Raw genomic sequence first — 16,201 nt, forward strand, 5'->3', positions numbered from 1 at the left:
TGGGTGTCCCCATCAGAGCCCCCCCCCCCACACACACACACACACACACACACACTTGTGTCCCTTTCAGGGTTTCCCATACATTTAAGTCCCCATCACCCATCAGAATCTCACCTACAATTTATTGTCCCCTCCCACATATTTGTGTCCCCATCAGAGCCCCCACCGCACATTTGTGTCTACATCAGAGCTTCACTGCATATTTGTGTCCCCAGTGGAGAAACACAACTCCTGCCCATTTGTATCACCAGTGGTCTCTCCCACATATGTTTCTCATTTACATCAGTGTCCTTCACAGCTTTGACCAGCTTGCAGATCTGCTGCACCTCCTGGCTCCCTGGCGAGGCATGTTGTTTACAAAAAATGGAGCGATAAAGGACACTGATACACAGTGCAGTGGGATACCGGAGTTGCAGCAGGTTTGTGTTCCTAGCAACCAACAGCACAGTGAGGTGGGGGGGGGGGGGGGGGTTGGCAACTTTGTCGGGTTGCAGAACCTGTGCTGCATTCTGCCAGGGGTTGAGTGTGCAACCTAACATAGCTTGAGCAAAGACCAACCCTGCAGTGAGTCTGAGGACTGCAGGCCAGTACTTTGGAGACTCCTGATATTGATGGTTACATTTTTGGGGGTACATTTTTCTTCACTTTCTATCCTGGAGTCACAAATGAAGAAAGAGGAAACCAATGTTCCCATTGGAAGATTCCCCCTATTTTCTCGTTCTGATGACAAAGATCACAAATAGACAAGAGGGGACCTATAAAGCAATGCAAACCTGAAGGGAGCTCCAACATTTACATACTCTATCCAAAACAAACAAAAAAAAAAATTGACTAAAAAGGTATACTAAAAAGGACATTAGGAGTGCTTATCATTCACAGTAGGATCCCCACCAAAACCAATAATATGTATCCATATGAGGGGAGTCTTCAAAGCTTTAATATATATATATATTTTTAAATGTGCAGATAAAATGCACTATTTCCTTGTTTTATTATACAAATTAAAGTGTATTAAAGCCCAAACTGTTTTTATTATGATATAAGAGTAGAAAAGGGGTTATTTTTAATTGGGGGGGATTTTCCTTCACTTCTCATGAAGACACATCATGAAATGAGAGATGTCCCCACTGGCAGGTTTACCCCCATTTGATGTTCTGGTGACAATGGTCACTAGGATAAACAGACAGGGTTGAACCTAGATAGCAATCCAACCCTGACAAGGACTCTAATCCTCACTCAACCAACAATTTAAAAAAAGAAAAAGTTTGGGTTTGGTATACTCTAAAAAAGCACATACATATCTATTCCGTTCATATTGATAATATTGAGTCCTAATGTAATACTAAAGTATAATATTCTATTCTTGTTTTCAGTTTCTATCAGGATTTTGATGATCCTAGCTAGCCTGAACAGTTGTACCAACCCATGGATCTACACCATCTTCAGCAGCAGTGTTTCCAAAGACATCCAAGCCATCCTGTGCTGTGTCTGTAAAAAAAGACAACGCAAAAACTCTCTGCCCGAAGACTCCTGTTTTACTGGTTCCACCTCGTTACCCAAAGAGTCCCTGTACTGACCACAAAGTGATAGACACACAAGGAGATGGAGCTGCCAGTCCAAGGTCCCAAAGAAAAAAGGACAAGCAGAATATCTGTGGCAATAAATGGGGAAACAAAGGTGACAAAGTCAGATCTACTTATCAATGATGTCACCGTGTCACGAAAATATCTAAGATACAGTAAATTAGGAATAAGCCACTATGTGTATAAGAACAAGCTTCTTTCTTTTTAGACTCTTCGATCAAACTGCACCTTATGAAGTCAAGGAAAGCAACAACAATGCATTTGTTTTGAAATGCTGTAGGTACCTATAAGGGTGCTTGATAAGGACCTATACTTGTTGGCAACAACACTTATCTCTTATGGGACATTGATGGACCGATGTCAAATTATCAAGCAACATTTATTTTGAATAATGGTCTATTGGATGCTGATCATGTTTAAAGATGACACAGCACAGCAAATTGCTTAAGTGACATCTCAAGAATGTTATTACTCTTTATTTTCAAAGGCCAGAATGAACCTCTTCATCCGTTTTCTATTTTCGATAACTATGCGTTCCTAAGTCCTGTGTTCAGGAGATGAGTTGAGTAGGCTCATTGATGAGTCTACTACTTTTTAGACTTGCTTATAATGTAAAAATCGAAATCTGCTTAAATATTTATGTAAAATAAGAGAATATGAATGTATAAATGATTTCTATTTGTTAGTAAGATTATGTTTATGAAGTCATTCACTCACTGAATAATATAATATGTACCCGTTAGTTTGGATAAAGTATTAACTTGTAAAGAAAGGCGATAGCAAAGCTTTCAAAAGTGTTATCTTCGGATTCAAAAACAACACACTCAAAGAGGCCATGGGAGCTTTTAGAATTGCACATGTAATCAGATGAAGGAAAACTTCAAATAAGCTCAATAGCTCTGGCAAAGTGGCTCCCACACAAAAAGGCTTTCCTCAATGGGCTTCTGACAAAATCTCAAACCATGCAAACTTAAAAAGGAGCTCCAGACCAAAACCAGATGAGAGTCCAAGAGAATTTAAATTGATCTTAGTAAAAAAAAGTCATATGTAACAATTAAAATTATCTTGGACTCTTTTATCCAGTTTTGGTCCGGTGCTCCTTTCTGGATTTCTATAGCTTGATCGTATGAATAAAAACCTATATATCATATACTTAAAGTGGAGGTCCGCCCACTGCTGTGAAAATGTTAAATTAGTAGCTACACATACTGCAGCTGCTTGCTTTTAATAATAGGACACCTAGCTGTCCTGGATGTCGGCACCGCAGCTGATGTTTCCATCAGCTGTTGGATACTGCTGCTGCCATTGCGGGTAAGGGAACCTGGCCATGTAGCCTTACTGCTTTACACCGGGAAGCCTACTGTGCATGTGTGAAACTCCGCTCCTCATTCCCACTGCCCCGACAACAGGGGGAAGAGGAGGGAGCCAAGCCATAACGTCAATATCCGCAGCTGTGGCTCCCTGAAGTGGGAAAAGGATACCTGCCAATTGTGGCACCAGAAGGGGGAAGGGAAACAAATGAGCGGAAGTTACACTTTTGGGTAGAACTCCGCTTTAAGCTTAATCCTCTTAGTATAGACTAGACTCTAGAAGTGTATAATGTCAAATGCAGAGATACTAAATATCAGAGGAGTTTGTCATTTCTTCTTAGACAGCCATAGAGGGGAAGGCCTTGTAGAAGGCATTATAATGCTTCATTTCTGCACTTTGTTTTTTTTGACCTGCATGAGATGTACATTGATCATGTCATTTCATGGTGTCATTTGTTGCTCTGTATGCATAGCCTATAGTAGAGTAAATCTTCACATTCCAGCATCAGAAGTTTGTTTGTGTTCAAATATGAGGCATGTGGCATGGCACTGCACAAGTTAATTCATGACCTCTGTCTGTAGGCTAAGAACTCACACTTCTTGTAAAGAAACAATAAATCCCACAATACCTGGATCTCTCAGTCTATAACTGGTACAGGTGTAGTAATTAGATCGGGACACAGACCAAGCAGGCAGAGCAATTAAAGGAGATCACCATGCAGTCTTTCATCACATTAGCACTCTTAAATTTGTGAGGCAACAGAGAGGAAATGGCAAGACATGTATTGGTCACAGTGTGCACAAGATATTTTAGAACTAGGCAATGAGAGGTCAAAAAGTACCACATCCCAATAAGTAAACCATTTTTAATTGAGAGGAAGCAGACTGGAGTTTTAAAAGGTACCAAAATAATATCCAGTAGGTTTGCTAAAATTAAAATAGGATTTTTAATACAGCTTACCTGTAAAATCCTTTTCTTGGAGTACATCATGGGACACAGGGCAGCCATAGTAATTTCTATGTGGGTTATACGCCACCTATAGGTGAATGGACACTGGCACACCCAAAGACAGGAAGCCCCCCTCTATATAACCCCTACCATACAGGAAGTACTTCAGTTTTGTAGCAAAGCAATGAATATGCCAGTAAAGAGGGGAGGAACTCTGTGGCCCGTGATGTACTCAAAGACATTTTTTTACAGGTAAGCTGTATTAAAAATCCTATTTTCTTTATCGTACATCACAGGACACAGGGCAGCCATAGTAATTACTATATGGGATGTCCCAAAGCAATGCCCATTTAGGGTAGGGAGACACATAAAAGCAGGCCGCCATCAGACGTGAGGACCTATACTGCTGCCTGCAGCACACTGTGCCCAAAAGCAGCATTCTCCTGCTGCCTTACATCCATCTGGTAAAATTTAGTAAATGTATGTACTGGCGACCAAGTCACGGCCTTGCAAATCTTAGCCATAGAGGCCTGGTGACACACTGCCCATGAAACACTCACTCCCCTGATGGAGTGCTCTCTAATTTTAAACGGTGGAACCCTTCTTTTTAATCCATAAGCCTGAATTACAACCTGATGAATCCACTCTGAAATATTTGACGATGCCTGTCCTTTTCTGGGCCCTCCTGGCAGTACAAAACAAAGTATCAGTCTTCCGCATCTGAGCTGTCACCTTTTAGATAGATCCTGACAGCTCTCACCACATCAAGAGAATGCAACAATTTTTCTTCTGCAGAGCGAGGTTCTGGGAAAAAAGAAGGCAGGGAAACATATTGGTTCATGTGAAAACTGGACACTAGCTTAGGCAAAAAGGTTGGGCGAGGACGCAACACCAGCTTGTCTTTATGAATAATTAAGTATGGCTTCTTACAGGAAGAGGCTGCCAACTCTGACACTCTCCTTGCCGTTACTGCACCCCAAAAAAACAACTTCCTTATCAAAAGAATCAAGGTAATATGGCGTAAAGGCTCAAAAGGGTTGTCTTTGCAAGACCAATAAAACTAGATAAAAATCCCATGGGCACAATGGCGGCCTGACTAGCGGAGTTATACGAGTTAGCCCTTGTATAAAGGCCCAGATAAAAGAATGTGAAGCAAGCGGTCTTTGAAAAAATACTGATAAGGCTGAGATGTGACCAGGTCCCCCTTGCATACTGGGGTCCACACCCTTGGACCTGTACAGCACCCTGCCTGGACAACCTTTTGTTTAGTCATGTAACCAAGAGCCTGGATCCCAGGGTCCAGCTCTCGAAAGAGGAGCATTACAGCAAAAACCTTGCTGCTTCTTCCTCGAGGTACGGGTACCATCCATTTTGGCCTTTCTATTGCCACTCTGAATAGATCCAACTGCATAGCCCAGTGATGGCGAACCTTGGAACCCCAGATATTTTGGAACTACATTTCCCATGGTGCTCAACTACACGGCAGAGTGCATGAGAATCAAAGAAAATGTAGTTCCAAAACATCTGGGGTTCCAAGGTTCGCCATCACTGGCATAGCCCCTTGATCCTGGCAAGGATTTCTCCAATGGGGCTGTCTATAGTACTTCAATCCACCGTGACCATCACCTTGAGACAATGGCGAAAAAACTGAGGCACTTAATATATGAGAGGGGTTAAATAAGGGGGGACTTCTGTCTTTGGGTGTGCCAGTGTCCATTCACCTATATGTGGCATATGGCTGCTTTGTGTCCCGTGATGTACGATAAAGAAACATAAATGTTTATTAAACAAAGTTTCTTTTAAAATGAAAATAAATGTTCAACAGTGTGTACAAGAAGTTACCTGTCCTTTTAGTGAACAAGGACAAGCTGGGTGAATGAATACATGGATATAGGAGTATTGATTAGCCATGACATTCCAAACTGCAGCCAATTTATGTGAGCCCATGATTACAAGGCAAGGCAAAACCAACACAGCACATAGAATTACATTACTATATAGTTAAATTAAAAACAATTGAAAGTGAACAAAGCTTTTAAATATGTCACATCCCAAAAATAAAACAAACAAAAAAACCTTCATCAGTGAAGGAGCTACATTTTAAAGTAGGCCTTTTAGATAAAAATTGATTAGACCTCCACCTCCCCATCTAAAATCAATAAGTGAAATCTAAAAAAAAAAAGAAAAAAAAGTAAAACCTTTTTCGCCCATACTTCTCTTCTGGGTCACAGAACTGCATTTACTTGTCTTCTCCTGTGGCCCAGAATAAGCCAACAGCAGGCTAAAGTCTGATCTCACAGAGCCGCTCCAAGCTCTGGAAGAACCCCCCAACCATATTGTTGGAATCCACCCAGTTGCCTGATCAGCAGACAGCTCAGCCTCTCAGTGTACCTCTGACAGCCTGAGCCGGCCACACCCGCCGCCTCCCCAGCCTGACACTCCAGTGAGCGCTAGAGGAGCAGAGTTCCAAGCAGACTGAACTGAACAATCAGTGGTCATGTGATCACTCAGGTTTAGAGCCAGCAGGGGACAGCTGCAACATCACATCAATGCTACAGCATAAAGGTAAGCATGTATGTTTGTTTTTTTAATGACCCCAAATTTCTCCTTTAAAGGTCTGCTTCGGTAACTGAAGTACAGGTACATTTTATGGACACATCCAGCAAGAGACAGTTGGTGGAACGTAACTTAGACAATGTTCTACTTAAAATGTAATTACAGTCAAAAACAAACTAAGCCTAAACCTGCTCCCATCCCTATTCAATTCATCCAAATTACAGTATATTCAGTCAGTTAGACTTTAGAACACATACCCCCACCTCCTGACACTAAATGTGTTAAATGGAAGAGCTATCAATAACCTTCACAACCATAAAAAAAAAAAAATACATAGTAAAGTTGAAGACACCAGTCCATCCAGTTCAACTTGAGTGAGTGTCTACAATTGTCTCTATCCCTGTACATCACACACTCACATCGGTCCCTACCCTCAAGGAGCCCACAATCCAAGGTCCCCATTCATATACTAGGGCCAATTTTTGGACAGAAGCCAATTAACCTACCTGCCTGTCTTTGGAGTGTGGGAGGAAACCAGGGTACCCGGAAGAAACCCACGCAGGCACAGGGAGAGCATGCAAACTCCAGGCAGGTAGTGTCGTGTTTGGGATTTGAACCAGCAACCCTTTTTTACTGTTAGGTGAGAGTGCTATCCACTACACCACTGTGCCGCACACCTCACACATCCAAAAAGTTGAGTTCAGGTATTCATGTAATTTGGCGATGCTGTCCATAAGCTGCACTGGAGGGAAAAAAAAAGAATAACCTGGGTGTATTCATGCCCATTAACAATCATAAAATTTGGTTACATTTTTATTGTTCAATCAATACGTCTATCCAATGGGTCCTTGAATGGGTAAGATTACATTCTTGGCTAAGCGTAATATCACTGCCGAAATTTATTAAACCGATTTACAGGAAACCTCTTTTCGATTTTATTCCACTCTAATTCAATGAAGCCTTTGACCTCATCCATGAGAAGGAAACAGGAAAATAACTTAGCTTTTTTTTTAGGTTGTTCCTCGGCTTCTTCCCAGCCAATAGCCTGTTTTACTGCCTGCATGCAAGATTGTTATTAGAGTGAAACTAAACCCAGCAGGGTCCAATTCATCACAAGAATTTTCAGACAGATCCTTATTTATTGGAGCTTTGGAGGATCATTCTGCCTCTTTTCTCATTACCATCAGTGCAGCCTGATCCATGCCCATCTGCAGCCTCAGAGGGCATGGATCATGCCCCTCTGAGGCAGCGCACATTAAATACGGTATATATGCAAATTACCGGAACGTGGGCCGGACATGTATGGTCTAGTGGATAGTAACTAATCCGCTTCTAGTTTTTTTTCAAAGCTGATCTGAACAAGCTCACGTTGGAAGCTGATTGGTTACTATGCACAGCTGCACCAAATTCTGTGTGCACCAGTTTTAGTGAATCTCCCTCTCTGTGTATGTTCAGAATACATGGACTTTATACAATGTAAACGCTGTTACTGATTAAAGAATGAATGGCACCCACAAAGTTTTATTTATTCATAAATCATTAATTTAACAATACAGAACACAGAATGTAATATGCATAATATGCAGCACCCATCATGTTCAAAATACATTTTATTAAATTCTATTGAACACTGCTGGTTGTCAGAATGGCTTGGGTTGTTGTCAGAAAATGTGTGCAAACCAAGAAGACACATGGTATGGTCGTAACCTGAATTATACAGATTGTTGAGAATTCTTGCAAAGTTGGGCTCTGCAATAAACTTGGAGCATGGGCTCTCTGATTGGAAAGCCCTAGTTCTGAATAAGCATGTCAGAATCACTGCAGCAAGACCACCGCTCCAACATAAGGCCCTTCTCTGCAGCCGTGCATTTTGGGATGGGGCTGGGAAGCAATTAAACCCATAACTGTGGCATTTTCTCTGTAACTTTTTGCATATTTGAAGTATAACTAAAGGCAAAACGTTTTTTTACATTTTGGATAGAGTGAAGGGGGATTAAAACCCCTATCAGGTTTTATTGCTGTCTGTGTCCCCATTAGGGAGATTCACTCTCTCTATTTGCTCTGTTTACCATCATTGAAGGCGAAAGTAAAGTAAATCCCAAATTTGGGTTTGTCCCCAGAAATAGAGAGGAGATCTTCCAATGGGAACACTAGTTCTGGTGACCTGGGGGTCCTCAAGGTAATCCCTTAATTTTGCAGGGACTTTTGAGTTCCTGTTTTGCTATGGAGGCAGGAAGTGAAGGAAAATCTCAGAAATAAGACAGATGGCAAAAAATTTGACAGGAGGTTATAACCCTTGCTCTATCCAAAATGGAAAAAAAAAGAATTTTGCCTATAGTTCTACTTTAATACATATAGCTAATCGAATATATATATATAAAAAAAAAAAACTTTAATTGAGCTTTAAAGGGCATGTCTAATAAATTGGTATAAGTTTTGTTCACATGCTGTCACCAAACCTTCCATCCTGTTGATGCATCAATTAGTATAAAAACCAGCTTCATAGTGTGTATTGTTCTTTGTCATGTTCCTTTTTTTTTTGTTCTAGAAGAGGACCCAAGCCTGACCCATGACTGCCATTCACAGGGGAGTCCCTCTACTTTATATTATATAGTTGGTTAAGTCAGTGTTTCTCAACTCCAGTCCTCAAGGCACCCCAACAGGTCATGTTTTCAGGATTTCCCTCAGATGAAACAGCTGCGGCAATTACTAAGGCAGTGAAACTGATCAAAACACCAGTGCAAAATAATGGTTAGCCTGAAAACATGACCTGTTGGGGTGCCTTGAGGACTGGAGTTGAGAAACACTGGGTTAGGTCACTTAAAAACATCAGTCCATCCAATTCAACCTGTTTGGGTGTGGGTGTATATTATAGGTGTACAGTGAGGGAAAAAAAGTATTTGATCCCCTGCTGATTTTGTATGTTTGCCCACTGACAAAGAAATGATCAGTATATAATTTTAATGGTAGGTTTATTTCAACAGAGAGAGACAAAATCCCCAGAAAAATGCATTTCAAAAAAGTTCTAAATTGATTTGTATTTTAATGAGTGAAATAAGTATCTGACCCCTTTACAAAACATGACTTAGTACTTGGTGGCAAAACCTTTGTTGGCAATCAGAGGTCAGATGTTTCTTGTAGTTGGCCACCAGGTTTGCATACATCTCAGAAGGGATTTTGTCCCTCTCCACTTTGCAGATCCGATGACGTTTAGTAACTCGAACCTTCAGCTCTCTTCACATATATTCTATGGGATTAAGGTTTGGCGACTGGGTAGGCCATTCCAGGACCTTAATGTGTTTCTTCTTGAGTCACTCTGTTTTTTGGGTCATTGTCATGCTGGAATACCCATTCATGACCCATTTTCAATGCCCTGGCTGAGGGAAGGAGGTTCTCACCCAAGATTTGATGATACATGGCCCTTTTCATCATCCCTTTGATGCAGTAAAGTTGTCCTGTCCCCTTAGCAGAAAAAGACCCCCCAAGCATAATGTTTCCACCTCCATGTTTGATGGTGGGGATGGTGTTCTTGGGGTCACAGGCAGCAGTCCTCCTCCAAACACAGTGAGTTGAGTTGATGCCAAAGAACTCGATTTTGGTCTCATCTGAACAACACTTTCACTCAGTTATCCTCTGAATCATTCAGATCTTCATTAGCAAACTTCAGATGGGCCTGTACATGTGCTTTCTTGAGCAGAGGGACCCTGTGGGCACTGCAAGATTTGAGTCTTTCACGGTGTAGTGTTACCAATTGTTTTCTTGGTGACTATAATCCCAGCTGCCTTGAGATCATTGACGAGATTCTCCCGTGTAGTTTTGGGCTGATTCCTTACCGTTCTCATGATCATTGAAACTACACGAGGTGAGATTTTGCATGGAGCCTAGAACAAGGGAGTTTGACAGCTATTTTGTGTTTCTTCCGTTTGCGAATAATCGCATCAACTCTTGTCACCCACTCACCAAGCTGCTTGGTGATTGTCTTGTAGGTCTACAATCTTGTTCCTGACATCCTTGAACAGCTCTTTGGTCTTGGCCATAGTGGAGAGATTGGCATCTGATTGATTGCTTCAGTGGACAGGTGTCTTTTATACAGGTAGCAAGCTGAGATTAGGAGCACTCCCTTTAAGGGTGTGCTCCTAATCTCAGCCTGTTACCTGTATAGAAGACACATGGGAGCCAGAAATCTTGCTGTTAGGGGATCAAATACTTTTTTCACTCATTCAAATCAATTTTTGACTTTTTTTTTATGTGTTTTTCTGGATATTTTTGTTGTTATTCTGTCTCTCACACTGTTAAAATAAACCTACCATTAAAATTATAGACTGGTAATTTATTTGTACATTGCTTTTGATAAAATGCCCATCTAAGAGTTTTTTTTTTAATTATTTACTCTCCCTGCTGACACCAATTGTAAAAGTTGCAACTTGCCACTCTAACAGTAAAGAACCCCATATGCCGTTTGTGATTAAACAGCTTCTCATCCAACCTTATTAGTCTTCTGGCTTTGTGTGATGCAGCTTGGCATTGCATGCTATTGCCAAGCCTGTGGTCTACTAGGACCCCCAGATCCTTTTCCATCCTTGATTCCCATATTTTTAGTCCCAAGTGCGTTACCTTAGATTCGTGAGTGTTAAACTTGCTTTGACATGTAGTTGCCCACCCCTGTATTTTATTGAGGTCTTCTTGTAAAGTTGCTATATCCTGTTGTGAAGTTGTTACCCTGCTTAGTTTTGTATCATCAAACACTGAGATTGAAATAAATAGTTCAAATTCAATATCATTTATGTACAAGGTGAACAGAATTGGACCCAGGATAACACCCTGCTTACAACTCTAGACCATTCAGAAGATACGCTATTTATCACAAACCTCTGGAGGCACTCCTGTAACCAGTTTTCTATCTAAGTACATATACCATCATCAATGCCAACAGATCTTGATTTGTAAATTAAGCGTTTATGTGGTACTATATCAAATGCTTTAGTGAAGCTACATCAACAGACTTCAACTTCCTCTATCCAAAATATAGCTTACATCCTCATAGAATGTTCAAAGGCTGGTCTGGGCAATAATGATCTTTAAAAAAAAAAAAAAAAACATGCTGGTCACTACTAATGGCCTGTAGTTTGTGTCCTAATTTATTAATAAAAACAGCATTGACAATGTCACATATGATGAAACGCGTCTAGAGGAGAATATGTGCTGACGCCACCACGCTGTCTCGCTAGGAGGACGGGAGTTTGCAGCCACCCGGCTCTGTATTTTTATGCCCGATTTTTAAACTTCTACAATGTAAGTGCAATGCTGCTTTTTTAATATATAACCATTAGGCAACATTACACTATGGCAGTTCTCTTTCTAGGTTACTGCTAAGTGAGTTTCTGAATCAATGGTCTTGGACTGAGCGTGTCATCTGTGTTTGAATATATCTGAGCAATCATCCATTCAGAGCTTTTCCCTATGATCTTCTGTGAAAGCAAAGGCCTTGGCTGGGCTATAGCCACATGCCTAGTTTTGCTTGCCATCTGGTAAGCAAGCTTTTCTTAAGGTGGTGGCACACTTATTGAACAAACTCACGGTGGTGTTAATATTAGAAGAATTGATGATCAACATTTCACACTTCTTGCCATATGAGAGATGTTTATTAGCGTTGCTTCTTCTTACCTATTTTCTTTTTTGTGTATATCTCACATTGAGCTGCTGCTTATTTGATTTTTTTTATTTTAGCGATTCATTAGTGCAGTTTTTTCTCCTTTAATTGCAAACAATGGATGGCTTCCTTTAATGCTATCCATTGTGTTGCTAGCTGTCATTGATCACAGTGATCACATGGTACAGACAGGGCAATCGCAGCCCATCTGTACCATGTGATTAGCTTTTGACCAATCACAGCTAATCACAACAAAAGACACCGAATGAACCAGTTTTATTCAGTAAAAATAGCTTATACCAATTAAATTAACAAGTAAAAGCAATCAATGTTTAAAATAAAATCTTGATCACTTCCCCAGAGTAGCACAGTGTTACTATGGTAACATAAATCAAACTGTGTAGTGCTAATGTGTACAATGAGAAATTAAATCATACATCTATTAAGATGCAATAAAAATAAATGATGTGAAAACAAAAAACACAGGTGTGAAACACATGAAATGCATAAAACAGTGCACGCTAATAGTCCATAGAATAGTGAAAGTGAAGAGAAATCTTTTCTCTTTTGTTCATTGACAGACACAACTCCATTAATCTTGACCATAGTTTTATTACGCCCCCTTCAGGAGAGGACTAGGCAGAACATGTAAAAACAACAGAACTGTACAGTTCCGCCCAGGGGATGGTCCCTCTGGCTATAACCCCTCAGCCTGCTTCCTCCAGCTCAGTTTTTTTCTGCCTAGTGAAGGAGAAGGACCTAGGCTCTGTCCCGGGACCATCAGTCCTGGGGATTTTTTAATGGATTTTGCCTTTTGTGCAAGATATTGATCCTGTGATCTTCAATCAACAGCCGCCTGGGTGACAGGCTGGATAATATGGATCGTTGTAGTCTCCCCAGCCTGGTCATCGAGCATGTGCAGACCCTAGCTGCACGCTGGGTCAGCCACGACATGCCCCTCAGGCTCCAGGGGCGGCCGGTGAGCGCAATGCTCCGTGGCACACATATGACTGGACTACAGATGTCTTTGTCACAGTGTGCTATGGCCAGCAGCCACCCTGTACTGCTCGGGTGTGGGTCTGTGATGGGATGCCTCCAGCTCAGCCGGATGGCAAGTACAGCTCTCCCTGCCTCAGCAGGACAGAGCAGCTGGGCATTCCCTGGGAGGTCGATTAGGGGGTCCCTCTACTCCCTTCCCTGTATTCCCTCCCCCGTGGGGGATGCTGCATGACTGGGCTGTAGTGTGGTGTATGCACTTTGGCCAGGGGTCCTCCAGGGGGCTCTGATCCTTGACTGGGGGCTGCACTCACTGTCTGTGTCCATGTGCTGTCATCTGTTTCTCTGCTGGTGTCTGTGGGCTCTGCATGTGTTGCCGCCATATCGCTGTCCGCTGCCGGTTTCTGTATAGTCTCTGTGTACAACATGATCGTCAACCATTTTCTGTTAGCCTCTGTGAGAAGCATGGTGGTTGGCCATTTTCTCGGAGCCCGGCGGGCATTTTCCCTGTGTTTTTTTTTACTATACTAGGACGGCCGGCGGCCATTTTCTTGTAGCCTCAGTGCCCTTTTTCTCCCCATTGCTGGCTCCTGTGCCTTAGAACAGCATGGTTTTTGTTCCTGGACACTTGTGAGCTGACATAGGACACAGCGATTCAGACTCGGGCCCTGCAGTGACTGGCAGCCCCTGCTCTGATGTGTCGCTGACCAGGACCGATCGGACAGTGAGGATGAATCCGGGTCCGCGCAGGAAAAAGCACTAGTTGGAGCACTTATCACCGCTGTGCGCGATACCCTGAAAATACAGGATGCAGCAGGATCCTCTGCTGAGGTGGCGGTCCCTTTTGGGTCCAATAAGCCAGCCCGTACACCTAAGGTGTTTCCGTATTTGACTTATTTTGATAAGTATATATACAAGGAATGGGGAAGCCCGCAACTGACCTTTTCGGTCCCAAAAAGAGTGGTGTGCGGTACCCCTTTGAAGAGAGCCTCCTTAAAAAATGGTCGGCTCCCCCGGTCGTGGACCCCCAGTATCCAGGCTAAACAAAGTAACCACAATCTCGGTAGAAGGGGCTCCTGCATTTAAGGACCCTATCGACAGGAGGGCGGAGGCAGTGGCCCGGTCCATGTTTATGGTACTGGGGTCAGCACTATGACCAGTACTGGCCATGGCATTAGTGTTGCAGACCCTGCCGGAGTGGGCAAAACTATTGCACCAGGAATTGGTGAAGCAGCAGTCTCCTCCAGTCTGAGTAGAACTAGCTGACCAGGCATTTTAAAAAGCCCGGACAGATTTGCCCTTCCTTGGTGAGCGGCTATTTGGAGCTTCGCTGGATGAAATTATTAAGAATGTTACAGATGGGAAGAGCACATTGCTCCCACAGTCCCGGAAGGGTAAGGAAATCTGACGCAAGGAAGGGCCCTCCTTTTCTGCTCGAAAGAGGCTTTTTTATCCACCCGGGACTTCAGGTAAGCGCTCCCAGTCCGACAGGATGACTGCTGCCTGCAAGCAAAAGTACTACCACATGAAGGTTTGCCCTCACCCGTATTTTCGGGTCGTTTGCAGCTTGGTGGGCCTCTCGGCTGTCCAACCAATGGGTCTGCGAACTGATTTAATCGGGCTACAAGATAGAGTTCCTATCTTGGCCACATACAGATTTTTTCCCCCCAGCATACCCTTACTCCCGGCTCGCCAGGAGGCCCTGTTTGGGGTGATAGTGCCTGTTCCAAAACCGGAAAGGTTTCAGGGATTTTACTCCAATCTGTTTGTAGTCCCCAAAAAGGAAGAGGTACGTCCAATCCTGGACCTAAAAGCTCTCAATTGCTTCGTGAAGGTACTGAAGCTGCACTCCATCAGGGGGACTCCCTGGTGTCTTTGGACATCCAGGACGCATACTTGCATATACCCATATGTCTTAGACATCAGAGGTTTCTGCGGTTTGCAGTGGGGGAAGAGCACTACCAGTTTGTGGCTCTCCCCTTTGGCCTGGCTTCAGCACCCTGAGTCTTTAAAAAGTGTTGGCTCCAATTTTGTCATTGTTGCGACAAGGTGGCAATGCAATCGGTGACCTGGACGATCTCCTCCTGAGAGCAGCTTCTGCCTCAGAATTAAGGGAGGATGTGGCGATCACAATGCAAACTCTGCAGGAATTTGGGTGGGTGTTGAACCTCAAAAAGTCAGTTCTAGTGCCGACTCAGCACCTGGAGTACCTAGGCTTACTGCTGGATAGTGGAAGCGAGAGTGTTTCTCCCTTCAGACAAACTGCAGACTCTCAGAGCCGCAGTGAAGCGGTTGATGAACCGCAGGTGGTCATCGCTGCGTTTCTGCATGTGAGTTCTGGGGAGCATGGTTGCCTCCTTCGAGGCGGTACCGTATGCCCAATTTCACACCAGAGGGAGATATTGTCCAAATGGGACAAATCTTCGTTATCCCTGGATCTGCAAATTCGGGTGAGCCAGTTAGTCAGGGACTCTCTTCTCTGGTGGCTGAGGTCTCTGGCTCTTCGGTCCCAGAAATCGTCCTGCCTCTTCATTGGATGGTGATCACAATGGACGCCAACCTGACCGGCTGGGGTGGAGTGCTGGGGGTACAGTCGACCCAGGGCCTCTGGTAGAGGGAGGAATCCCAGTTGCCGATCAATGTGCTTGAGCTTTGAGCGATCAGGCTATGTCTCTCCACATAGTCAATGAGGCTATGAGGGCGTCCGATCAGGATCCAGTCAGACAACGCCACAAAGGTGGAATATGTCAACCATCAAGGAGGAACAAAGAGCTTGGCTGCACATCCTGCAGTGTGCAGAGCGACACGTACCAGCCATGTCGGCCATATACATCCCGAGAGTAGAAAACTGGCAGATGGATTATCTAAGTTGCCAGATGCTGGACCCAGGAGAATGGTCATTGCATCCGGAGGTGTTCAGGCTTCTTTACCTGCGGTGGGGCACACCAGATGTGGATCTTCTGGCCTCTCGGCTCAATCGAAAGGTGTGGAGGTTCGTGTCCAGGACAAGAGATCCTAGGGTGGAATGCGTCAGATGTGTTGGTGGCTCCATGGGAGCAGTACCAGTTGAATTATGCCTTCCTTCCTCTGAAACTGTTGACTCGTCTGCCGGGATCTGGGTGTAAAACTGTTCACTGGTGGAGGAGATTGTTGTCCA

The 16,201-nt window shown here is 43.3% G+C and overlaps 1 protein-coding gene across 2 annotated transcripts in view; it reads left to right on the top strand.

The window, feature by feature from the left end:
* Window positions 1–8,769, top strand: part of AVPR2 (arginine vasopressin receptor 2) — a 212,334-nt gene extending 203,565 nt beyond the window's left edge. For both annotated transcript variants that reach the window (XM_077479008.1, XM_077479009.1), the window contains exon 3: window positions 1,374–8,769. In XM_077479008.1, coding sequence (XP_077335134.1) covers window positions 1,374–1,576 — 203 coding nt within the window. In that variant the 3' untranslated portion in view covers window positions 1,577–8,769. The remainder of the gene's footprint in view (window positions 1–1,373) is intronic.
* Window positions 8,770–16,201: the final 7,432 nt, after the last annotated feature.

The sequence above is a fragment of the Lithobates pipiens genome, unplaced genomic scaffold, assembly GCF_037356315.1.
Source record: "Lithobates pipiens isolate NorthernLeopardFrog02 unplaced genomic scaffold, aLitPip1_a1.2 Scaffold_1, whole genome shotgun sequence".
Classification (NCBI taxonomy): domain Eukaryota; kingdom Metazoa; phylum Chordata; class Amphibia; order Anura; family Ranidae; genus Lithobates; species Lithobates pipiens.